The 26,410-nt window shown below is 48.3% G+C and overlaps 1 protein-coding gene across 4 annotated transcripts in view; it reads right to left on the minus strand.

The window, feature by feature from the left end:
- The window catches only part of DPP6 (dipeptidyl peptidase like 6), a 1,001,611-nt gene that overhangs the window by 626,973 nt on the left and 348,228 nt on the right, over positions 1–26,410 (minus strand). The window contains exon 1 of one of the 4 annotated variants that reach the window (XM_085005074.1): positions 821–1,300. The exons of the other annotated variants lie outside the window; for them this stretch is intronic. Coding sequence (XP_084861200.1) covers positions 821–871 — 51 coding nt within the window. The 5' untranslated portion in view covers positions 872–1,300. Of the gene's footprint in view, positions 1–820; positions 1,301–26,410 lie in introns of those variants that run through there. 4 annotated transcript variants of the gene reach the window in all.

Raw genomic sequence — 26,410 nt, forward strand, 5'->3', positions numbered from 1 at the left:
CCACCCTCAGGTCCCTCATTCCTCCCTAGATCCTGGAGACCCCAGGGTTTTGACAGATGGATGAGAGGCCTGACTATTTCCCATTCCCCTGAATCCCAAGCAACTACTCAGAAAAGAAGTCTTTACTTGTTGCTCTGAATCCAGATTGTGACAACGGAAAACAAGCTAAGACGTCCACGGGGGTTTTACGCGTCCGTGGGGAGAGGCAGAAGATGAAATTCCAGAAGCTACCTGCTCTCAGGCTGGCGTGGGGCTGGTCTCCTCGTTCCAGAGGATTAGATTCATAGCACACACTTGAACGGTTTGCGATGGCACCTGCTTTTGCTTTTGAATGCTTTAAGAGTGCCATACAAAGCTTGAGATTTTCTTAGCTTTTCTCCTTCTAGATATCCAGAGCTGCTGAGAGACTACACAGTCCGAAAGAAAACACAGAGAGACCTTAATTTCAGGATTTTAGCTATGAACCCTCCCACTGGACACCACACCCCGGAGGCTAAGATCCGAGTACGCTGGTCTATGCGCAGGTGGCAGGAGGTCCCCTCAGCCGTCACATAGCAGCTCACTTCGCTGACCTGCCTCTTCTAGAAAACTTTTGCTGTGAGGAAATACCCCAAGGTAAAGTGGCTGCTGACTGCATCTTCTGCGGATGAGTTAGAATTAAATTCCAAACTGTCTAAACCTTGGGCAAGGCATCTCCTAGGCGCAGTTGAAAACGTGAGCTTTGTAAGATAAGGCAGGCATAGCAGGTTAGCTTTTTTTTTTTTCCCCTAGAAATTAACTTTTTTTCCCCCAGTAAGGTGATTTGCGTCCTTTTACTCACCCTCCAAAACCGTTTTAATCTGTTCACTCCGGGCAGCCTGGACGTGCTCATCCCTGCCGCTTGCAGGTCAGAAGTGTACCCTCTGCAGGTGCCAGGAAGTCCGTGGGACTCCCGCAGGCTGATGTGAAGCAGCGCGAGGGCTGATGGCCGGGGATTCTTGCAATCAGAGAACCTCCCTGGCTTTTAGTGCTGCTTTCCAGCAACCGCAGAGCCTGCAGCTCAGCACAAAGCAACCAATCACGGCACCTGCCATTCTCAGCCTCTGGGGATCAGGGGAGCAGAGACCTTGCAGGCCCAAGCCGATGGGGGCCAGAGAGAAGAGCCCCCGGTGAGAAGCTGGTCTCTCAGTGGCCCTGCTTTCTTTTTCCTACGTCACATGGGCTAAATCCAAAATCATATTCTGCTCAGGGAAAGACACACGCTGATGTTTGTCTCCGTTCAAAATGATCAGCCTTGCCTAAGGCTGAAGGTCTGCCTGGTGCCTGGCTGGTCCTTCCTTCCTGTTTGGGGTTCAGATCAGGGGCGTGTCTGGAATACGGGGGACAGGGCTTTCTATCCGGGATTCCTGATAAAGGGTAAATGCTGATTGCTAGGGTTGGCCACATCTACTCAGAGAAACAGAGATGTAGTCATTACCCACTTAATCCTGTCAGGGAGAAGAGGTATTTCAGAGCCGTGTTAAACACGGTTTAGGATGCTGCGAACTGTATCTACAGATCCCTCCCCAAACGTCTCAGTGCCCCATCAGAGAAAAGCGTATGAAGATGGACAGACCCGGAGTTCGTCACGCCCACCTCCACCATCATTCTGTAATAGACGCATCCCAGCCATGGTTTTGAGTACTGACTCTTCGTCCGGCTCTATGGCAGCTTCTGGGTCAACAAGCACAAGCCACACAAGCACCCCACAAGCCCCAGCTCGGTGCCTGTGACGCTGGCAGTCCAGTGTGGCAGTGCTTTACTTATCTGCTGTTTTTCCCTGAACAGACCCACTCAATGAGACCAAGAGCTTCCCAAGGGCAGAGGCCAGTCCACAGTCTCTGAATGCCTGACTTGTGCCCAGGACAGCGTGGAAGCCTGGTGAACTCTCGGTGATGAGGAGGGGTCCCAGGGGAGGGAGAATGTGAATATCGGGGTGTCATGCGGCTGGCCCTGCTGCCCCCAGTGTTCCCAGCATCAGCCTGGAAGAGCGACTCCTCCACGGAGATCCTGCCTTCACAGAGGATTGAACATGTTTCGATAATTTGCACTCAGACACCTGCAGCATGGGGAAGTTCCTGGGCCAGGGATTGAACCCATGCCACAGCAGTGACAATGCCAGATCCTTAACCCCCTGAGTGACCAGGGAACTCCCCAGACACCTTTTACAACAGGAGCCTCATCTAAACAACCACTCTAACGCACCCCACACCCCTTCTCTCTCATGGTCATGGACCACGACAGTACATCAGCTTCGAGGGAGCTGCCAGGCATCACACAGAAGCCGAGAAGGGACACCCACTTTGGAGGGATGAATGTTTAGGACATTTTTAGCACCGTGCAAGTGATGTGCTTAAAAGGTGGTTTAGAGGCAGGGGTGAAGGAATAAACCAAAGAGCTTGAGAAAACCAGCCGAACTAAACCAAAGAGGGCCAGGAGATGAGGAGGAAGAGAGAAAGTGATGACGGGCCAGAAGGCTGGGCAATGCCAGGGGGCGGGTGGAAACTGCTAGCTCGAAGGTCAAGCATCTGTACCTGGGACGTGCGCGCCACAGGTGCTGGCATCAGCCTATGGAGCAGCCTCATCTCTACCCGAAGGATACCAGCTCCACTTCAGGGACGCGATCTCAGGCACATAAGGACATGAGGAAGGAAGATTCTGGAGAAAGAGGCAGGAGAACCCGGGGTCTGTTTCTGAGAGAACACCCAAAGACCAGGCTGCATGGGCTGTGCTTTCACCCCGAGCAGCTGGTTCTGAGTGTTCTCTTCACGGGGAGGCAGAATCTGGTTGCCGGTCAGGACCACACACGGGATCAGAGGGACGCAGCGTAAAGCCTCCTGGTCATCACAGAATAACACGCATGCTTCACTTCTGGAAGTTGTCCGTCCAATGATACGCATAGGACCATCCCTGTGTGGGGGTGGTGCTGGTGGCCAAACGTTTTTGGCTCTGGGCACCTTTATGAGATCACGCCTGGTCCCTTGTGACTGGCAGAAACCACATGACAGCTCCGGTCGGGTCGATGACTTCTGGAAAGAAGCAACGTGCCAGGGCAGCATCAGCACCTGAGATTGCGAGATGCTCAGAGCCTCCCTCACCACATCACAGCGCAACGGGTGAGGAAGGGCAGAGAAGCAGGGCCCTTCTGGAGACAAGGGACAGACAGGTGGCTTTTCTTCCTCAGAGCTCTGGGGCGTGTTTGTTACTGGAGTGTAACATAGCCTATCCTGGCTGTTCCAACCTGTAAAGTCATTGCCTTAGTTTGTCTTCTCCCGAAGCAATCAGCGGTCACCCCAAAACACACTTTCCAAGGTTTGGATGTGTGATGATGCTTTGTGATTTTGGAAGTGAACCATTGCGCTTGTTCACCCTCCCGAACCCCCCAACAGCCAGACTGACAACCACAAGGCTGAGCCCAGAGACCTTTAGAAGATGATGTTCCTAAACTCTCTGCGCCCCAAAATAGGAATGAAATAGGGCCATTTGCAGGTACCTGCGTGAACCTGGAGTTTATCACACTAAGTGAAGTAAGTCAGACAGAGAAAGACAGGTATCCTATGCTATCAACGAAATGCGGAATCTCACAAAGGATGCAAATGAACTTATTTACAAACCAGAAATAGACTCACAGACATGGAAAATAAACCTATGATTTTACCAAAGGAGAAAGGGGGGGGGGGATAAATTAAGAGTCTGGGAAGAACGCATCCTCGCTACTATACATAAAACCGATAACAAGGACCTGCTATATAGCACAGGGAATTATATTCATTATCTAATAATAACCTATAATGGAAAAGAATCTGAAAAAAGAATATAACCGAGTCACTTTGCTGTACACCCAAAATGACACTGCAAATCAACATTGCAAATCCACCCCACGTCAATTAAAAACAAAAAAATAAAATGGCAAAAGGCGTGATTTCAAGTCCACATGCAGATGCAAGGGATTCAAATGAGTGCTTCTCAAATAACAGCACAGCACTTTACATACTAAATAATTCACAAAAGAAGCTGTACATTGTCTGCCATTGGCGTACAGGAAAAGTCTAGGTTTGGTGAGCGTGGCTTCTCCTCACCCCTTTGCATGGAGGGGGCAGAGGGCTCCGAACCTTAGTGTCCTGCTGCCCTTGATGGGACATCGCTATGCAGGCCATTCATCTTTGAGATGGTGACACCCCACTCAAAACCAACACTGGCACATTTCTGGCACCAGAGCCGGTAAGCACAAAGAGTGATCCCAGGGCTGGGGTGGGGGGCTTTTTCAGTGCCCCTCAAATGATGCCAGGTCACCACCATCTGGACAGCACCACCCCCTTCTATGGGAAAGACAGTAGTGTATTCTTTTATTAGGATGGAAAGCCAAGACAAAGAAATGGTGATACTCTTAGGAGCTTAAAGGTTTACTGGAATTCAGGACCTCTCACAAGCCATTTTCAAGGGCTGCGTGGCTGTATTTGGGGATGGAAATGCATCAGCTTTGTAGGCATCTATAGATCGTGTCGCTATGGAAACACAGCAAGTGATTAAGCTCAGGGTTCTTCAACTTCCCACTTAAGAGAAGTTCTAAGTTAAGCAACATAAGACACCTACAGAGGTCGGGACTGCTGACAAAATGATGCCACGCCGAGGCACGTGACTTGGCGGGGCTTCTGGTGCTTCCCCTTTAAAGAGTCTTTTAAGTAAGACCTGTGGGCGAGGGACCAAGAAAAGCTGATAAATATTTCATCGATGGCTGATAAAAATAGTGTGAACTAGAATTTATATGATTTTTGGAAAGGTACGTATGATGGATTCGTAACCCTGGAAACAGACCACGGAGAACCTTAGCATCAGGAAAACTTTTAATCACTGAAAAATATGGGTAAGGAAAGGTAGGTGTCATCCTTCATTATGCAAAGCTTAAAAAAATGAGATTCTGCCACGCTTATCATAATTTTCTAAGTCATTTATACTTTTATTATCCATGTCACTTCCAAGAAAAGGATATTCATAAACCTCAGTGTTCGGGGTGAAAGGGACAGTTGTTGAAGTTTCCCAAAAAACCGGCATTAACTCAGATATTTTGTTAATAAGCCATATTTTAAAAGGTACCTTGCACGTCCTTACATTTCTACACAGAAAGGTTTTTTTTTCTTTTTTCAATGTATTAAGTGAGAATTCCTCCTGTGAGATTCCAAATCTTTATGACACTGTGGGCAAACCAAGAATTGCAATGTCACTTTTAGCTCCAATTTTTATCAAACATAACATTACTGATTTATTGATTTGGATTTTTTTTTTTTTTTTTTTTTTTGGCTGTTTCTGCAGTGTGTGGAAGTTGCCGGGCCAGCGATGCGAGCTGCTGCAGTGACAATGCCGGATCATTAACCCACTGCGCCACAAGAGAACGCCCTGAATTTTAAATAAATGAGTCCATCCTTGTTTAAACTTTTGCCTTGTGGAAATGGTAGCATATCCGCAAAGTGATTGCTAAGTAGGGTCAGATGTCATGAAATGAGAGATTTCATAGAAAATTAACAACTATGAAGGCAGTTTTATACTTTAAAAAGATAAAATGACATTCAAATCAGGTCAAGCTTTCCAGAGCAAGTTAGTGATTCCTGGCATGAACAGAACAGGATAAGCCTTACAACGAAACTAGAGTTTTGACTGGGGGGGAAGTGACAGCCATGACTGCACTGGCGGGGTGGGGAGCGGGGGCGGGGGGGTGTCGGGGTTACCAAAGCTCTCTAGTCTCCCCTGAGTTAGAGATAACCACAGGTAACTTATTGTTTGAGTTTCAGGGCCACATTCACGAAGTACATCTCTTGTATTTATAAGGGCTGAATTTTAAGTAGTCGCAAATTCAGCGCTGGAATATCCTCATCCAGGTCTATGGCTTCTAAGGTAAATAATCATTTCAAGGGAGTTCCCGTCGTGGCTCAGTGGTTAACGAATCCGACTAGGAACCGTGAGGTGGTGGGTTCGATCCCTGGCCTTGCTCAGTGGGTTAAGGATCTGGCGTTGCCGTGAGCTATGATGTAGGTCACAGACGCGGCTCAGATCCCGCGTTGCTGTGGCTCTGGTGTAGGCCAGTGGCTACAGCTCCGATTGGACCCCTAGCCTGGGAACCTCCATATGCCGCGGGAGCAGCCCTAGAAAAGGCAAAAAGACAAAAAAATAAACAATAAAAATAAATAACCATTTCAAGACTCATCCTTTCCCAATCTGACTCCAGCGGCCACTTAAATACTCTTTAACTCAACTTTATATAAACATACCGCATTACCACCTGGGACCCTGACTTTGTCCTGTCTTGGTTCCCTATGGGATCTACAAGTTCAGGTGGGCAAGAACATTATATATCCGAGGGATCGTTATAACATCCGAGGTGGTGTTTATAGTGTTGTTCTTTTTTATTAACTATAGTTGATTTACAGTGCTGGGTCAACTTTCCGCTGTATGCCAAAGCGACCCAGTCATGCATATACACGTTCTTTCTCCCATATTATCTCCCATCATGGTCTATCCCAGGAGACTGGACAGAGTTCCCTGTGCTGCACAGCAGGACCTCATTGCTTCTCCATTCTCAGTGGAATAGTTGGCGTCTACTAACCCCAAACTCCCCATCCATCCCACTTCCTCCCATTTCCTGCTCAGCGACCATAAATCCGTTCTCTGTGTCTGTGAGTCTGTTTCTGTTCTGTAGCTGGGTTCACTGGCGCCAGGTTTCAGAGGAATCCGATGTTTTGTCTGATGGGATGACAGGCAGCTCCGCCTCGGTCACCACTGGGTCACACCCCGTGACTGGTCCAGGTCTGTGGGTTTACGCAGGGAGGCACCTTCTGACCACTTGTCTCTGGTCAAGAGATGTTATTTCCTTCTGCATTATTCCCTTAAGTGCGGTACCCTGCTGGTTTCGTGTTGCCTTGGGGCACAGAACACTTTGGCGAGGCTGGGGTCCAAAGAGACGAGGACCCAGCCTCCAAAAGGGCACCATCGAGCCTTTCCAGGGGGTCTTGCCTCTTCCCTCGGGTTCCATCTTAAGGGGCACAGACCCTGCTCCAGGTAGTCTGGGGGCACGTCCAAAGGCTCTCCCTCCTTCCCCCGAGTCTGAGACCCAGGACTCCCCTCTTCCCCCCCAGTCTGAGACCCGGGACATACACGGAAAGGGCTGTCACAGAATGTGACAGTGACTTTTCAAACTGTGGAACTCGCTATAAATGTGAGCTGTGTATTGCAGGAGAAAGCCATAGCTGGTGGCTTCCTTCCATTATACAGGGACCGGTGTGAGAAGGCCTGCGCTCAGCCGGGAGGCCTTTTGACCATTGAGAGAGCCTTCCCCTGGCCTCAGTGTTTTCAGAGCGTTGCTTTTTGCAAGGCTCTATGACTTATTCCAACGACGCTATGTCCGCTAGGGATGGGGAGAGAAGGCCCATTTATTGTACTTTTCTGCCTTCCTGTGGCTGTCGGCTTTGTGGTCAGCGAGGGAAGATAAGAGCCAAAGGAAAAAAGAACAACGACGGTCAGCATGAAAGCACTTTAAAAGGGGCGTGGGGATCCTTGAGGCCTCGGGTGTTTCTGAGTTTGCTCCACAACGACGCCTCGGCTTCCTGATCAAGGGGTGAAGGCAAACCTCTCTGCAGTAATTGCAGGATGCTGTCTATATAAAGGTTTTCTCTTCCCATTGCCAATGACCTTTTGTTCTTCAGAGCTCACTGCACAGAAATGTGCAAATGCCACCTTCTTTCAGGAAGAAAAATCTCCAAGACTTAACATCTACTCTCAGGATCTGGACCAGGGTATGTGCACCCCTCTGCTCTGTGAGGGGCCACAGCTGGTCGGAGGATGGCAGGCAGGGACATGGCTTGGTTTTCTGGGAAGAGCCCTGGGCCCAGAGGCGGGGCCTCACTCTCCTGCCTCAGCTCTGACTACCATGACAGAATGCCAGCCCTGCCCCTCCGAGCCCCTTTATCCTCTCCTGTCAGCTGATGGGTTATACTATAGGCATACGAGAGTACTCAGTACCCCGCCTGGTACCCAAGAACCACTGTTAGGCCCGCTGTGGCTGGCATCGCACTGGCTAAGGGAAGGGTTTCCACTTCAAAATCAACCTGAAGTTTTCATACCAGAGACGGTTCTTTTTAAAAGTCTAAGTAGGAGTTCCCACTGTGGCGCAGTGGAAACGAACCCAGCTAGTATCCATAAGGATGGGGGTTTGATCCCTGGCCTCAACTCAGTGGGTTAAGGATCCTGCACTTCCCTGAGCGGTGCTATAGGTCACAGAAGCGGCCTGGATCCCAAGATGCTGTGGCTGTGGCTGGCCCCTGCAGCGCTGATTGGACCCCTGGGAACTTCCATATGCCCATATGCCACAGGTGTGGCCCTAAAAAGCAAAAAAAAAAAAAAGATTCCACATGTAAGTGATGTCACATGACATTTGTCTTTCTTTACCTGACTCACGTCACTTGGTGTGATCATCTCTAGTTGCACCATCCTTGTTGCTGCAAATTGCAGTATTTCGTTCTTTTTTATGGCTGAGTAATATTCCATTGTATGTATGTGCACACCTTCTCTATCCATTCCTCTGTCCGTGGACATCTAGGTTGCGTCCACGACTTACTGTAAATATTGCTGCAATGAACACTGAGGTGCAGGTATCTTTTTGAATTATGATTTTCTCTGGATGTGTACCCAGCAGAGGGATTCCTGGATTGTATGATAGTTTTATATTTCGTTTTAAGGACACTCCATACTGTCCTCCACAGTGGTTGTACCAATTTACATTCCCACCAGCAGTGTAGGAGGGTCCCCTTTTCTCCACACCCTCTCTAGCATTTGTTATTTGTAGAACTTTCTGATGATGGCCATTCTGACCGGTGTGAGGTGGCGCCCCATTGTAGTTTTTTTTTTTTTTTTTTTTGTCTTTTTGGCTGTTCTAGGGCCGCTCCCGCGACATATGGAGGTTCCCAAGCTAGGGGTCGAATTGGAGCTGTAGCCACCAGCCTACGCCAGAGCCACAGCAACGCAGGATCCGAGCCACATCTGTGACCTACACCACAGCTCACAGCAATGCCGGGTCCTTAACCCACTGAGCAAGGCCAGGGATCGAACCCGCAACCTCATGGTTCCTAGTCGGATTCGTTAACCACTGCGCCACGACGGGAACTCCCCCATTGTAGTTTTGGGTTGCATTGTTGAAGCTGATTTTGAAGAGACTGCTTCAGTTACATGTCATTGCTCTGCATCAACCGACATCTTATCCGACCTGGAAGACACTTCTACACATCTGCAGCCAGCCAGCTTCTCGTATTTAACAGGTGTGCATCTCTGGGAAATGCCTGAAGGAATTTTATTCTCCACTGGACACAGTAAATGCTTTCCATTGACATATTTAGCAGGCCAGGTCCCCAAGGGAAAGGAACTGTGCCACTGAGAGTCTCTAGTGTGGCTGGTCAGGTCCCCTCCATGTCCCGTGTCATCCCTCTTTACACAGTAGCCCTGTAACAGGCAGGCCAGGGAGGCAGACATCGAGCATTTGTAGCGGAGCCCCCGTTCATTGGTGAGAACCAGACAAAGGCTTGGAATTCACGGGATCAGATTATAGCAGTGTCTCTCAAATATCTGTTATCTTTGTGATGTTTTGCATGGTGATCCTGTATACACACGCGTGCAAATGCATGGGTTCACACACACATACACAGATGCACTCACACAGAAAAAAAGTTTCACCAAACACAGTTATCCCTATTATTGCAAGGCATTCCGATGTTCTCTTTTCTTTTCTGCTCACCTTGTTTGTTTGTTTGTTTGTTTTGGAAAAGATGGTCTCTTGTACTAACTGAGTGCTCCACTGGGTCTCAACCAGCTATTTAGATGGCTGAGTACAGCCCTGGTTTTCAAATGTTGGCAGCAGCAGAATCGCCTGGGTACCCATCAAAACGGCACAGCCCTGCTGTGATCTGCAGAGACTCAGAGACAACACATGTGGCAAGAGCCACAGAATCCTACACTCGTGACTTACTTCCCAGGGAACACACCTGGTCTCCAGGGAGTCCTGTGGTGCAAGCACCACATCAGAGCCTACGCTTTGACCCAACTCACTTGCTTAGGGCGTATTTCTAGGAGGGAACGGTGTCACCTGTTTCCGAAAGGTCAATTAACTCCATCCTAACCTATGCAACTGTATTTATGTCAGCTCGGGCTCCTGTCCATGGACAGTGTTGGCCAGAAAGCAGTTGCGGCAAAAAGCTGTGGTGAGAGCGGCATAAATCTATCCTCTGCAAGACAAAAAAAGAGCCACAACCAGAAGCTAATAACCCGCCAGTGCATGGAGCGTGTATTAGTCTTCTGCAGCTGCTGTGACAAGTTGCCGCAGACTTGACGGCTTAAAGCAGCACTCATTCCTCATCCTGCAGTTCTCTAGGGCAGAAGTCCAGCGCAGTGTGGCTGGACTCGCTGCTTAAGGTCTAACAAGGTAGAAATCAAAATAGCGGCAGGATGGAGTTCCCGTCGTGGCGCAGTGGTGAATGAATCTGACGAGGAACCATGAGGTGGCGGGTTCGATCCCTGGCCTTGCTCCGTGGGTTAAGGATCCGGCGTTGCCGTGAGCTGTGGTGTAGGTCGCAGACACGGCTCAGATCCTGAGCTGCTGTGGCTGTGGTGTAGGCTGGCAGCTACAGCTCGGATTAGACCCCTAGCCTGGGAACCTCCATATGCCGCGGGAGCGGCCCAAGAAATGGCAAAAAGACTATATATATAAATATATATATATATATCTCGGCAGGACTGTGTCTCTTTCAAAGGCTCTGGGGAAGACATTCTGTTTGGCAGGATTCTTTCTTTTGGGGGCTCATGGAATTATAAGGAGTCCACCCAGATAATCTAAGATAAACTCCCTATCGTAAGATCCACTGGCTAGGAAACCTAATTCCATCTATAAAATCCCTGTGCCATGTACTGTGACACAGCCACCGGTGTGACACCAGGGGACAGAGATCATAGGACCCAAAATTCTGCCTACTTCCTGGGTCACGAACGTCCTTTTTTGTGTGGAAGGCGCTATCAAATATTAAGAATAATTCAGGCATAGGAACCTTTAACTGGGAAATAACTCCATATTATGTGACATTTAAAATAAATAAAAATTAAATTAATGAGGTTTTGCCCCATTGCGCATCAATTCATCCAGAAGTCTTTCCACAGGCAAATATATAACTCAAACCCAGTGTCTGGTTAGAGTTTCAGAGGCTGGGAGCCAGCAAGAATTCTCTGAAATTTTCTTGAATAATTTATTTCCATAGTTGATTTGGCCAAAAGGAAGCTCAGGGGTGTGGTTATGGGGACAAAAGCACTCCTTAGCCATGAAGGTCAACTTCCTTTGCAGCTCAGCTACCACTGCTGTGCCACCTGCTTGGTTTTGTCATGGCTCAATACTGGTTTGGTTTTTTAAAAAATTTTTTTTATTATAGTGGATTTAAAATGTCCAGTCAATTTCTGCTGTACAGCAAAGTGACCCAGTCACACATAGATGTACATTCTTTTTCTCATATTATCTTCCATCATGTTCCATCACAAGTGGTCGCATACAGTTCCCTGTGCAGGACCCCATTGCTTACCCACCCCAAATGCAACAGTTTGCATCTGCTAACCCCAAACTCCCCGCCCATCCCACTCCCTCCCCCTCGGCAACCACAAGTCTATTGTCCAGGCCCCTGTGTTTGTTTCTTTTCTGTGGACAGGTTCATTTGTGCCGTATATTAGACTCCACATGTAAGTGATATCATATGGTATGTGTCTGTCTCTTTCTGACGTCACTGAATCCTGGTTTTGTCTGAAGATCAAGCTGTAGGCATGTCTAATTGGTCCAAGCATCATCAATTTCAACCTCACTGAATTAAAACAAGCAGTGGTGGGTTGAAGAAGGGATGACAGAAGAAATGAGAGGAGAAGGGGGGGGGAGAAAAAATACCCAAAAGAAATTAGGGGGGAAAAGCTACAATGAGATAATGAAGATGGGAAGGGGGACAGAATGGAAGGTAAAGACGTGTGTCCATTAGCGGGATCAAAATCTCCACTGAAATAATGCAAAATCGGGTATTTAAACTCAGGGATATCGGCTTATCTGCCAGGAGCCAGGTTTGCAGTAATGAAGAAACGGTGTTCAAAGAAAATTCTAAACAAAACAAAACATTTCTAGGGAGCTGCTGACCACAGCTGAGGCTAACTCTCAGATGCTGACATGTCTTGGTCTTAGTTTCATAATTAGTGATAAGAGACTGTTTGTGAAAACGTGTAAATAGCAAAGATTAATTTCTAACACAGGTTGTTCCCTAAAAATGTACCCGGCACTGGAGATTTGTTTCACGACAATGTGAATACACTCCACACGGCTGAACAGTAGGTAGGTACGTTTACAGCAGCTAGGACGGTTCATTTTATATTGTGTGTTTTTTAACTGCAATTTTTTAAAATGTGCCCTTCCCTGTAAATAGAGCAACTCATCTAATTCTCTTCCAGCGATGTTACATAGGTCCTCTTACTATATCCTCTTTTCGGTGGGAAAACTAAAACTTCAAGCAAGTAAGAGATGCATCCAAACGGATGCACCCTGTGGGGGCGGAGCCGGCATTCAAGACAAAAGAGCCAATCACATCTGCCTGTATACGAACTTGCTCAGCTGTGGCCCAGGACTTAGAACCTAATCCAAGGCAAGGAGGTCAAGAGTGAACGTCATGGTTAAATAGTCTGGGGTGCAGACCTACGCAGCTGATAACAACATGCAAAGATTCAAACAGTCGGATTCTCTCTATCTGGAATGTTCTTTACTTCTTCACACAGTAAGGTGCTCAGATAACACTTATTTAGTTTCCCTCTCATGGGGTCATTTGCAGGATCACCATTAAAAAATTTGGGGGGGGTTCCCACTGAGGTGCAGCAGAAATGAATCCAACTAGGAACCACAAGGTTGCAGGTTCGATCCCTGACCTCGCTCCATGGGTTAAGGATCTGGTGTTGCTGTGAGCTGTGGTGTAGGTCGCAGACGCGGCTCCGATCCTGTGTTGCTGTGGCTGTGGTGTAGGCCGTCGGCTACAGTTTCGATTGGACCCCTAGCCTGGGAACCTCCATATGTTGCAGGTACAGCCCTAAAAGGACAAAAGACAGAAAAAAAAAAAACTTTTTTTCGGGAGTTCTCATAGTGGCTTAACAGAAACGAATCTGACTAGTATCCATGAGGATGAGGGTTCCATCCCTGGCCTCGTTCAGTGGGTTGGGGATCCGGTGTTGCTGTGAGCAGTGGTGAAGGCTGCAGATCTGGCTCAGATCTGGCATTGCTGTGGCTGTGGGATAGGCTGGCAGCTGCAACTGATTTGAATCCTAGCCTGGAACTTCCTTAGGCCTGGGGTGCAGCCCTTAAAAAAATTTCATCAGGGCTCTTATTGTTCTTTGATACCTTCTTGTTTATATATTCATTTTAATTCTTTTCTTGCATGATTTCCAAAATATTCCACAGCCCCTGGCACATAGTTGGGGCTCATTAAATATTTGTGGCATGAGTGACTGAAGGAAAGAAGCGGGGGGAAGGGGAAAGGGGCAGGGAGGGAGGGAAGGGGAAGGCGGGGAGGGGAGGAGGGGGGGAAGGACGGGGAGGGTGGGGCAGGAAGGGGAGGATGGAGGGAGGGAAGGACGGGTGGCGGGAAGGACGGGGTGTGGCATCGGTATAAAATATTGGAATACAGCTCATTTAGAGGCAGGCGCATCCTTCTTCAGGGGCGACAGAAGCCAAAGGAGACTTCTCTTTGGGTCAGTAACCTCTCTGGATCCCACTGTGGTCATGCATTAAATGAGAATAACAGTGCCAGCCCGTTTCAGTCACTACGTTAGTGAGAAAAAACAGAAAACTCATGCATCGATGTAAGAGAGAAATTACCATCCTGGAAGCTCTGCACTCGAAGTCATCAGGGGCCATGTAAGTTTCAAGGGCCCAGCGGGATGGGCAGAGCAGGGAAGGGAAGGCCTTGTTCCGACGTCGCAGGTGTTGGTGGGGACTCCTTGGCAGGATTACAAAGGTGAACGGTGAGTCTAGAGAATGTTCCAAAGGCTCCTCCACGTGGACCTGGACCATCTCACAGCTCTCAGCTCAGGCCAGCCTTTGTTCTGCTCACATCTTAGGTGACTCTTAGGCCTGGGGTTGGAAGATGGGAATGGGCTTCACGCGGAGGCCTGATTTCGATATGAGTTCTGGGGCTCGTACATGGTATATGTGAGTTATCAAAATGCAAACTCGATCAGCCCCATACCCGTCAAGCAGGGTCTTATGAAAGGAACAGCACTAGGATATGCAGAGAACAAAAGCCAATTTTCCCAGGGCTCTTTCTGGACTATGACTATAAATACCTTCTATAATCTCAGCTCAGGGTCCTATGAAATAACTGCCATGTGCCAGGCACTGGGAGGGACCGTGGAGATACAGCAGTGTCCAAGGACAGACCAGTCCCTGCTCTCGGGATTTCCAAGGGTAAAATATCAAGCAAACCCCTTCCAGCTTTGTTGGGATGTACCCTGGGCAGCAGCGTTGAATTCCAGGATATGGGATGTTGGAGCCAGAAAAGATAGTCCATTGTTTGACAGAGGAGAAGCCAAAGTCCAAAGAATCCAGATCCAGGCAACCCGCCCACGAGCCAAGAACCCAGGTCATGAGAACAAAAGCTCATATAGAAATTCACCTACCAAGGTGTTCCCGTCATGGCTCAGTGGTTAATGAATCTGACTAGGAACCATGAGGTTGCAGGTTCAATCCCTGGCCTTGCTCAGTGGGTTAAGAATCCGGTGTTGCCATGAGCTGTGGTGTAGATCGCAGACACAGCTCGGATCCCACGTTGCTGTGGCTCTGGTGTAGGCCGGTGGCTACAGCTCCGATTAGACCCATAGCCTGGGAAACTCCACATGCCGCGGGAGCGGCGCAAAGAAATGGCAAAAAGACCAATAAAAAAAAAAAAGAAAGAAAGAAAGAAATTTACCTACCAACTCCGGGCACACAGCTCTCACTTCAAGCCAATAAATAAACCGACTTGGTTTTCCAGGCACACAGCAGCCAGGAGCAGGAGGGAAGGAGATAGTGGAGATACCAAGAGAGCTGTTCCGTGATTACAAAGGTGTTTCTGCTCCTTCCTGACACACATCAGCCGGTGCTGCAACCTTACAGCTCAGATGGGCAAAACAGTTTTCCACAGCAGAAAAAGTCAAATGGGCCAATGTAAATCCAGCCTTGGGAGAAAAAGGCACTAATCCAGGGATAGAAGATGAACCCATCCACAGAGTGCAGTTTCGAAGGACACATATCCTATTCCTGTGGTTTTTGCTCATCCTCATAGTTCGGTTCTTCCTACTTCCCTTTCCTTGACCGTGGTCACTTTCTTTGTATCAGTCATTGTGGAAATGGTGAGGTTTTAGGCCCAGGTCAACCATGGGCACACAGGTCTGGTCAAAAAACCTAGAAGGACACCTAGGATAATAATTCTCTGAACTGAGGAATCCCTATATAGGTCCTCAGGACAAACGCCACAGCTGAGCCCCATGAGGAATAAGAACCTGGCAAGTTAATGGAGACAACCTCCCAGCACAGGACAAAAGAGACTCGCAGAAGAGCTGGTTTTCAGAAGCAAAGGAGAGTCTAAAACATCATGTCCGAGGTGTGCGCAAAAAAGAAAATTAGGACTAGCAACGAAGGATACATAGGATCCTCAGGATAACAGACAAGACTTAGGAGTTTTAGGAGATGGAACCTATAAAGGTCCCTTTGGGCAATGGCTCACAAAAAGCAGACGCCGTCAGATGGGTGACAGCCATGTGGGTGGGATGGAGCTGGCTCTGCTGGGATAAAGGCGGGCTGATCAGAGTGTCATGACAGCTGTTGAGAGCCATCACATATCAGGGCAATCTATGGAATGAAGGGATGTGGGGATTCAGGGCCTCGGGCGTCTGAGGAGGAGCTCATGGTCCAAGGTGCGCCATTTTAATTTTAATAAAAATCCTGGCTCTAAATTTTATTTATGAGCCACTGGAGGGATCTTAAACAAGATATTTAGCTCCTCATATGAAAGGGCGATGACGTCATGGTGATGATGTCATGATGGTAATGATAGTGAGGATAATGTTGTGCAGATGATAATGATGCGATGAGGCTGGTGATGATGATGATGGGGTGACGATGATCATGTTGAAGATGTCATGATGATGTCATGATGGTGGTGCTATGATGATGACGTCAGGGTGATGATGTCATGATGGTAAGGATGGTGATGATGATGATATGAGGATGATGGTAATGATTTGATGAGGCTGGTGATGATGATGATGGGTTGATGATGATCATGATGATGACGTCATGATGATGACGTCAGGGTAATGATGTCATGATGGTAATGACGGTGATGATGATGATATGAGGATGAAGATAATGATGTGATGAGGCTGGTGATGATGATGATGGGGTGACGATGATCATGATGATGACGTGATGGTGATGACGATACGATGATGATGTAATAAGGATGGTGACATGATGGTGATGATGAAGATGCTGCGAAGGTGACGATGATGACTTTGCCTTTCCCCAAGTAGAGATGTATCACTTGCTACAGAAACATACCACCAGCCAGGTATCTAGACTTTAGTTTCCTCATCTAAAAATAGGGATGGGAGTTCCTACTGGGGCTCAGTGGAAACGAACCTGACTAGCATCCATGAGGACGCAGGTTTGATCGCAGGCCTCGCTCGGTGGGTTAAGGATCCGGTGTTGCCGTGACCTGTGGTGTAGGTCGCAGACGTGGCTTGGATCTGGCATTGCTGTGGCTGTGGTGTAGGCTGGCAGCTGAAGCTCTGATTTGACCCCTAGCCTGGGAACCTCCATATGCCATGGGTGTGGCCCTTAAAAAAACAGGGATGGGGAGTTCCCGTCATGGCGCAGTGGTTAACGAATCTGACTAGGAACCATGAGGTTTGCGGGTTCAATCCCTGCCCTTGCTCAGTGGGTTAACGATCCGGTGTTGCTGTGAGCTGTGGTGTAGGTTGCAGACGCGGCTCGGATCCCGCGTTGCTGTGGCTCTGGCGTAGGCCGGTGGCTACAGCTCTGATTCAACCCCTAGCCTGGGAACCTCCATATGCCTCGGAAGCGGCCCAAGAGATAGCAACAACAACAACAACAACAACAAAAGACAAAAGACAAAAACAAAAAACAAAAAAACAAAAAAACAGGGATGGCAGCACCTATGTCATTGGGTAGGGGTGAGATTTTATCAGCTAATGTTTGAAGAGCGTTTGGTTCCTGGTGGGTTCCCTAACACTAGCGTCTTTCTTATTAGGGAAATACATTTCACATTCCTCTACAAGTCACTACAAACGCCTAACATCTGACCAGCCCTGATGTCAATGGAATGTGCATCAAGTTAGACTCAACAAGTAAGAGTCCATTGACTCTAGAAAGCTGCACGAAGGCCTGTGTCAAACATCTTTGTTCGAAGATGGAAAACAGTACGGCGGTTCCTCAGAAAACTAAGGATAGAGTTACCACATGATGCAACAATCCCACTCCTGGGAACATTTTCCAACAAAACTATCGCTCAAAAAGATACATGCCCCCCTATGTTTACATCAGCACTATTTTAAAGAGCCAAGACATGGAAACAACCTAAATGTCCATTGACAGAGGAATGGATAAAGAAGACGTGGTACATATATACACAATGGAATACTACTCAGCCATAAAAAAGAATGAAACAATGCCATCTGCAGCAACATGGATGGACCAGAAATGATCATACTAAGTGAAGTAAATGAGAAAGAGAAAGACAAATACCATATGATATCACTAATACGTGGAATCTAAAATAGGACACAAATGAACCTATCTATAAAACAGAAACGACCTCGTAGACATAGAGACCAGACTTGCGGTTGCCAAGGGGGAGAGGGAGGAAGTGGGATGGACGGGGAGCCTGGGGTTAGCAGGTGTCAGCTATTAGACACAGAAGGGATAAACAATGAGGTCCTACGGCACAGCATCGAGAACTATAGTCAACGGCCTATGATAAACCACAATGGAGAAGAATTTTACAAAGAATGTATATACACATCTAACTGAATCACTTTGCTGTACAGCTTCAAGGAGCACAATGCTGTCAATCAACTCTACGTCAAAAATGAACAAATAAATGCATAAAAGCAGAAGGCACCTCAGCCTTGGCCTGGAGACCTGCTGTGTGCGGATAACCCATCCACCTCGGGTCTGATCGCTGCCTCTGCTTTTGTTTTGCAGGGCAGATGCCGGTGCACAGCCCTGCTTCAGAGTAAAGAATGACTCACGCTGTGTTTTCTTACCGCCCGCATTCTCCACAAAGGACAGGCCAGCAGGTTCTACCCGGGTGATCAGGGTGTCTACGTTTCTCTCTGTGTCTGCATCTCTGGATCAGAATGGCTGGCCTGGATAAAACAGCTCATTTATTTTATTGATCTTGTGTATCTACCTAGAGCAGGATTAATCAGGCCGTCTGGGCTGCTCCTGCCTCCCCTCTGTCTGGGCTGCCACAGGCCCGTAGTCTCGGGACCCTCATCAGATTTTCTGTTGACTCCACAGCCTCTAGGGAGGGGGCAACGTTTAACTGCAGTGGCTCTGTCCCTTCCTGGGAGGCTGGTTTCCCTGGTGTTATCTTTAGCCACCCATCTGTCTGCCTCTGCCTCAACGGCATCGAATAGAAAGAAACAGATTTGCTCACTGATAAAGGCTCCAAATGAGATTGGATCAGGGCCCAGGGAGTAGCTGCATCAGGAGGCAAGCCGCCTGACAGGTGACAGGTGCGAGACAGGCCAGTCTGTCCTCGGTAAGGACCGTGGCAATAGCGCCAAGCAGACCCTGTGGCCTCAGCCCTGGGAGACGGACAGGCTTAGGAAGGTCGAGGCTGGCCGACACGGGCAGGATCTACGTGCACCTAGTTTACAGGCTCTCTGACTTTGAGCCACACGGGTAATCTCACCTGAGCCTCAGTTGACCCTCCTGAAATACAGGATCCTTGAAGCTGTCTTACAGGCATTTGGCAGAGATGAAAGGAAACCATTCATGCTCAGCAGTTACAAACCAAGAGAGCTGTTTCTCACAACGAAAAACACCATCAAATGAACAGAAAAAAATCTGAATTCTTGCTAAGTCAACACAGAGGTAACACTGGAGCATGGAGCTCAATTGCCCCTCGAAAACAAGGACTGCAGGTCACAGCCCTGGAAAGGCTCTGTTTCCTGGAAGTGGCGGGTCTCATCTTGGAAAGAAAGCTGTCCTGGGAAGCACCAGGGCCCAGGAGCCGGCCTGACTCCTCTAGATGACAGTTCTGGAAACTGTAAAATGCTTACGCAAAGGGTGTAGCTCCTTGAATCTCAAGATCTGGCTGAAAATATGAAAGCATTTTCAAGTGATCATTTGCCTTGGGCAAAACGCATGACCTCAGCAAGGAAACTCAGGCTAAGAAACAGAAACGTCCGCTGAAAACATTCTGAACATGGCTCTGCTCAGAACTCACCTGGCACCAGTAGCCCTGCATTCATGCAGGAGTTTGGGACTCATCCGAGGCGCTCTCTGGAAAATGCGAAGCATCAGTTTGTCTGGGCAGCGAAGCCCTGAGGTCCGGGTCCTTTCTTCTATGTTACCGACTTGTCCTTTCTGCACCTGCTCTCCCCTCCATGCCTTATTCACCCCTGCTGTTCCCTTCTAAAGACGGTAAGGTTTCTAGCTGTTCATCACCTAATGGGAAGGCAGGGCTGAAACGAAAATAAACTGCAAGCCAAGAGTGGTCTCCCTTTGGTGGTTTTCCTGACAAGCATGTCCATAGTTTTTAAAAGGATTTTCTCTTATTTGTGAAAATGTTATTGGCTTATAGTTGACTTCCGATGGTGTGTTAGCTTCAGGTGTACAGCGAAGTGATTCAGTTATGCATGTACATATATCCATTGGTTTTTCAGATTCTTTTCCCATAGAGGTTACTGCACAGTATTGCGTAGCGTTCCCTGTGCTGCAAGGAGGTCCTTGTTGGTTACCTGCTTCACATACGGCAGCGTGTATCTGTTAATCCCGACCCCCTAATGTATCCCCCCACCCCACCCCACCCCACCCAACCTGTCCCCTTTGGTAACCATAAGTTTGACTCTGCAGTCTATGTGTCTGTTCCTGTTTTGTAAACAAGTTTTTCTGTATCATTTTAAAATGTATGGACTGCATCCAGTTTGGACAGACATAGGGGTTCATGGAAAGCCATTACCCCCACAAATCTCCACATGAGCACACATACGGCTGCAATTTAATTTTAAACTCTTGGGTGGAAAATACCTCCCTCACTCTATCCAATCACTTCTGATAGAATATGATGGAGAATAACATGAGAAAAAGAATGTATATATTTATGTATGCTGGGTTGCTTTGCTGTAGAGCAGAAATCGACAGAACATTGTAAATCAACTATACTTTAATAAGCTGGTTTATTTTATTTTATTTTTGTCTTTTTGCCTTTTCTAGGGCCGCTCCTGCAGCATATGGAGGTTCCCAGGCTAGGGGTCTCATCAGAGAAGTAGCCGCCAGCCTACACCACAGACACAGCAACGTGGGATCTGAGCCTCGTCTGCAACCTACACCACAGCTCATGGCAACACCGGATCCTTAACCCACTGAGTGAGGCCAGGGATCGAACCCGCAACCTCATAGTTCCTAGTCGGATTCACTAACCACTGAGCCATGAGGGGAACTCCAAATTGCTTTTTTTAAAAAAAAAAAAAAAAAAAAGAAAGAAAAGAAAAGAAAAGAAAATACCTCCCTCTTTGCTTCTATGCCCCAAACATCCAGAACAGGGCTGGATTTTTGAGCAGATATTTAATACTGGCTGACCATGGAGGAATGTTCAAGGATGCCTTTAAAGACAAACAGGTGAGGGACTTACTTCCAACTGGTCAGTGGAGAAGGATCTATTTTAACACACGCAAATGGGGGGGTAGGCTTGAAAGTAGAGGCAGTTCTCAGGCACTTGCATTCTTTTGCATGCCTGTGCTGCCCAGCTGAGCCCGTGGGAAGGAATCTTGAGAAAGATCAGAATCTCCAATGAACTATACCTCATCCAAGACCTCAATATTTGTCCCCTAAGGCCAGTGTGTCAGAGTCTATGGCAGATGACCTAGCGCTGCTCCTGGTACCTGGTATCTGAAAGAGAATCTCAGATTTCACCGGCTTTCTGCAAGGATGAAGTGATGCTGAGAAAAATGTCCAGACACATCTCCTTCTCTGGAGACTGAAAGCCATTTTAGTAACTTTACAGGGGCCAGAGTTATGTTTGCCTGTGGAGTACCTTCCAGCTTCCCTTTACTCCAAATAGAATAACTCGTAGATTAGGCTTACATTTTCTTTTTCTTTTGAAGGCATCCATTGTCAGTCCCAAAGTTATAGTGAGAAACACTGAAAAGAGGAGAGACCCCCCCAGGATGGATAAGAGTTGACACGCAGAAGGAACAAGGTAGGCTGAGGGACCAGGAAGGGAGCATTACAGAAGGGTTTCCAACAGAAGAAAGAATAAAGAGAGAAATCGGAAAGGCACAGCTCTTGGTGACCTGGAAAATTCTTCCCCGTTGTTTAAATCCACCCTGGAAAGAGAAACCTTCTCCAGGGAAGCTGGCAGGCAACCCTGCCTTCGCGCACACACAGCCCCTTGTTGTCACATCTCTGATGGCAAAGTAAAGAAGGGAAACCACAATACATTTCTTCCCCCCCCACGCACACACTGGGGGAGCACTGAAGAGCTAAGTATTGCTGAGACCCAATACACTGCCTGGCAAATAGGCATTGGTTCGTACACGTTGACGTGTTGCGTGAATACATTCATGACTTGGACATGAAAGAGGATGATGTAGAGAAAACACAGGATGGGGCACAGGATCTTTATCAGAGAGAACAACCTTTCAGAGCAAGTTCATAGTCAGCCCCGCATACCAACCCTTCCTGGGGGCTGGCTCTCCAGGCAGCCCTTTCTTTCCTGTGGTCACTTACAGAACTCAGTGTCCACCCTGTCCTTTGACTCTTTTCCTGTGTAGCCTCCTGTCTCCGTTGGTTACATGCTCTTCCCCCCACCAACAAGACTGAATGGAACGTGAGAGCAGGTACTTCCTGCCAAACTCCTTTCTCTTTCACGTAGAGCCTCACCTTTGACCTCGAGCTGGGGGTGGCCGTGCCAAGGCTTGTGCCAAGTGGTCCACGCTTCACCTTTACCCTCATAGCCCTAAACAATTCCCGCTTGCAAGAAAAGAGGCTCCCAACCAACCCTGGCACCTATGAAGCTCCACATAAACACCCCCAACCCCGTGACCCACCGCTGGGGTTCTGGACTAGTCAATGGGGTGTGTGTGTGTGTGTGTGTGTGTGGCATGTTCTAGGTCCACATTCTCAAAAGTTCTTCAGATGGTGATCTGTGCTACAGTCCAGCCCTTGGTAGACCCGAACTCCCCGCCACCTGCCGTGGTCAATTGTATCTCTTTCTTCCCTTATGAGGCCGGAAGGTTCCCTGCTAGCTCCTAAGCTTGCACGCCACTCTCTTGGTTCCCTACCCTGTGATGGGATCCAGGGGCGGCCCCTCCAAGGGGACCTCACACACAGAATTCCTCCCTGGCACATGGCACCAACGAGGGCAGATGTGGGGTCTGCTGCCGAGATGCAATCCAGCTTTGCATTCCCCTCAGCACTGAGCACGGGGGCTTCACACAGAGCTGCCACCTAGCAGAGCGCCTCTGATGGGCAAATCCAAAACCTCAAAGGAAAGAAACCTCCAACTGGAGGAGGTTAATAAGGCTGCAGACTTAAACTATAATTAAAAGTGGGGAAAAGGAACCGAATCCCAGTTAGGAAACAAAGCTTCTTTAACATATTGCAGAATATATCACTCTGGGGATATGCCAAGGACAGGAGAAGTTTTAAGACACAAACCAAAATAAAATGCATCCCCCCCCCCGCAAAAAAAAAAAAAAAAAAACCCTAGAGGAAAGGCATCAATTAGAGAAAAACCAAATATCTTGAAATTGCTTATTTTAATGGAGGGTTTAATGCCTGGAGGAGGAGTCCAACATTTTTCAACACCACTGCCTTTTAGAATTTAAAAAGTTCTCTCTCTAAGGAATGAAATGCCCTGGAGTTCCCGTCGTGGCTCAGTGGTTAACGAATCTGACTAGGAACCATGAGGTTTGCGGGTTCAATCCCTGGCCTTGCTCAGTGGGTTAAGGATCCGGTGTTGCTGTGAGCTGTGGTGTAGGTTGCAGACGCGGCTCGGATCCCACATTGCTGTGGCTGTGGTGTAGGCTGGTGGCTACAGCTCCGATTGGACCCCTAGCCTGGGAACCTCCATATGCTGCGGGTGCGGCCCTAGAAAAGGCAAGAAGACCAAAAAAAAAAAAGGAATGAAATGCCCAATTTCATTGAAAAATACGCAAGTGGTTAACTGAAGCATCACTGGAACCCAATAAAGTACCTGAAAAATCATGCTCATTGTTTACTGATGGAGTAAACGCATGAATGGACTGGACAGGAAGAAAGAAGATACAGACGAGATGGGATGCTTCATGGACTGTTTAATAGAGAAAACACTTCCTTATGGTCAAGCACCTACCCTCCTACCAAGGCCTCTTGACCTGTGGGTCTCCACACTCTGCATTATAGAATTTCGTAGCCACGTCCTCATGAAGCCTTCTGCACAGCCACTCATGACAGCCTCACTCACCACAGACAAACTATGGAAACCACCCAAACTCCAACTCCGCCAAGTGACGAGTGGATGAGCAGGATGTGGTGTTGCGTCCACACACGAGGTTATGTTTCAGGAATTGAAGTTCTGATATGTGCTACAGCATGGACGGATCTTTACAAAACATTATCCTAAATGACATCCTAAGCCATTTACACAGAGCACATGTTACCTAGTTCCATTGAGATGACAGGACCAGAAGAGGCAAATAGAAACTAACAATAATAATGAGAGGTTGCTGGAAGCTGGGTTAGGGATGAATGAGAAGTGACAGCTAATGGACACGGGGTGACGTTGGGGTGATGAAAATGCTCTGAAGTGAGATTCACGTGGTGGCTGCACAATTCCGTGAAGACACAAAAAACCGTTGAAGTGTACTCTTTAAAAGGGTGGATATTCTGGTATGGACATTGCAAATGTAGCAGTGAGTGAAAAGTACCAGGTTAAGTCACACACGGTGGTGATGTTGGAAGCACGGCTGTGGAGATGGTGCAGAGTCACTTGTTGGTTCTCGCAGTTTTAGAGAAAACATAGATGAGATTGAACGTTCAAGGTATTAATTCCTAGAGGGATCAAGGGAGGGAGGGAGGAAGGGAGGGGGGGTGGAGAGAGAGAGAGAGGCTCTTAAAGGCCTTATGGTAGAAGATAGTCAGAAATCCTAGATGCCTATAACCTACACTGGAAAGGGAACTCCATGGACGGTCCTGGACCTGTCAGCCTATCAGTCTGATGGTGACAGAGGCCAGACCACAGGCGCCAGGAAGAGGCTTGGCTCATCCTATCAGAACATGATGCCCAGGGGTGGTAGCCAAGCCAGGCAGGTGGACAGGGAGAGCGATGAGGAACCTTGGGGCTCTTCCCACTTGGGAGTCCGGGGGAAGGGTCGGCTCCAAGCCCTGGGCTGGACCCAGGGAAGATGCCTGTCTCCGAGGACAGCTGGCAGGAGGGTGAGCAGGAGGGAGAGACCGGATGGGGACCAGAGAGCTGCCCTCGTCCCTGCACTTCCACGGCCCAGGTGCCACCCAGCTGCCCATCCCTGGCTCCCTGGAGCCTGTTGAAATCCACAGATCCCTTCTGGTGGCCGATAAGCCTTTCTGCCCACGGCGCATATGACAAATCACCTCCCAACTCAAATACCAACCAATCCCATTCACAAAAGAATTTGCTGAGATCAGAAAGCATCACTGAGCCAGCACACTGGACCTCTCGTTACTATACCTGCCTCACCGGTCGGGACACTGACGCTTTATGTTGGAACTACGATGCAACAAATCTCATGAATTAGTTTTGGGATGACTTGAGATGATAAGAATTTATGGAACAGACCTGCATCTCTGATACGTCGTGGTGGATTATTTGATTTCAGCCAAAGAAAGAAAGGGTGATTTCAAATGGAAATGAAACAGGGATAAAAGCAAAAATAACCAAAACAAACAGCCACGGCCAACTCAAAACGCTGGCAGCACAGAAAGACCAGGTGCCCATCTTGACTCCCCTGTGGGCGGGGGAGCTGAAGCTTGGTGGCCTTGCCAGGCGCTTGGTGGGAGGCATACACAGGGGGCCGGAAGTGGGTCCTCAGCAGACTGCAGCCGGGCGCTAATTTTTGCCTTCATAGTCAAGAGTTCAATTGTCTTTAAAAACTCAAGCAGTAACCCTTAAATGTATATAACAATAAATCTCTATGGAATTGTAAGACCATCAATTCATAAGAAGCACAGGGAGAGACTATCTTTGGATGACAGGCCACTCAGAGTCCACACGTGGGCTGGGACCGTATTCGGTGAATCTGGGATCTTGCCAAACCCTCCCTTCACACCAGCGACACCTACCCCGACCCAGGTCTCGCTCTTGATTGCACTTGACCACGCTGGCTCTGAGCTTTGAGAGGGACCCCAGCATATTTTTGGACGAGAGAGAGAGAGAAGCGAAACAGACGTATTTATAATTAAATGAAGCCTTCTTTAGAAGATATTACATCAACGTGTTGGCAAATGCCCAGGATCAATGTTCAGAGATACAATCACATACTGTTTTCATATCAGCTGCAACAATCTCAACCTAAACATTAACAGCCAGCATCCAGCGACGGAATAGCCCCGACAGGGATGCGGCTTCATTCACCGCACTTGTTTCTCTCGGAATGTTTAGGATGCGTCGAGCATAGTAGCAGATACTTCTTTCAGAGGAAAAGGAAGAATGTGGCGCTTTCAGTGAGCGGTAGGGCTAGGTGCTGTCCGTGTCCTCTAGAGCTCACAATCGCCGAAGTCACTGTCACCAGAGACCCGCTCATCGGGGACTCCAAGTGGCACCGAGTCCCACTCAGGGAAGACGGCTCTGCGTTTGCTGGGCAGCGTTTGGTCCAGAAGTGGGTCAAGGGTGCTCTGTTTGGGGTGAGTAAGAACACGCTCTTGGTGCTCATGAGAAACCGCCTTGTGGGCCCTTATGTCACTGTATCTGTCCTTAGAAAGAGACGCAAAGGAAAGTGGACCATGGAGCCCTCCTCCTGGCTCACTCCAGGCGTCCTGAGCCCGAGGCTGGCTCCGAGCAAGCCCCGCCACCAGAGCACGGCTGCTCCCAGGTCAAGTACACCGGCGATG

The sequence above is a fragment of the Sus scrofa genome, chromosome 18, assembly GCF_054392235.1.
Source record: "Sus scrofa isolate SSC_HxYL_T2T_F1_AM1 chromosome 18, Sscrofa_HxYL_maternal_Yorkshire_Landrace_v2.0, whole genome shotgun sequence".
NCBI lineage: Eukaryota > Metazoa > Chordata > Mammalia > Artiodactyla > Suidae > Sus > Sus scrofa.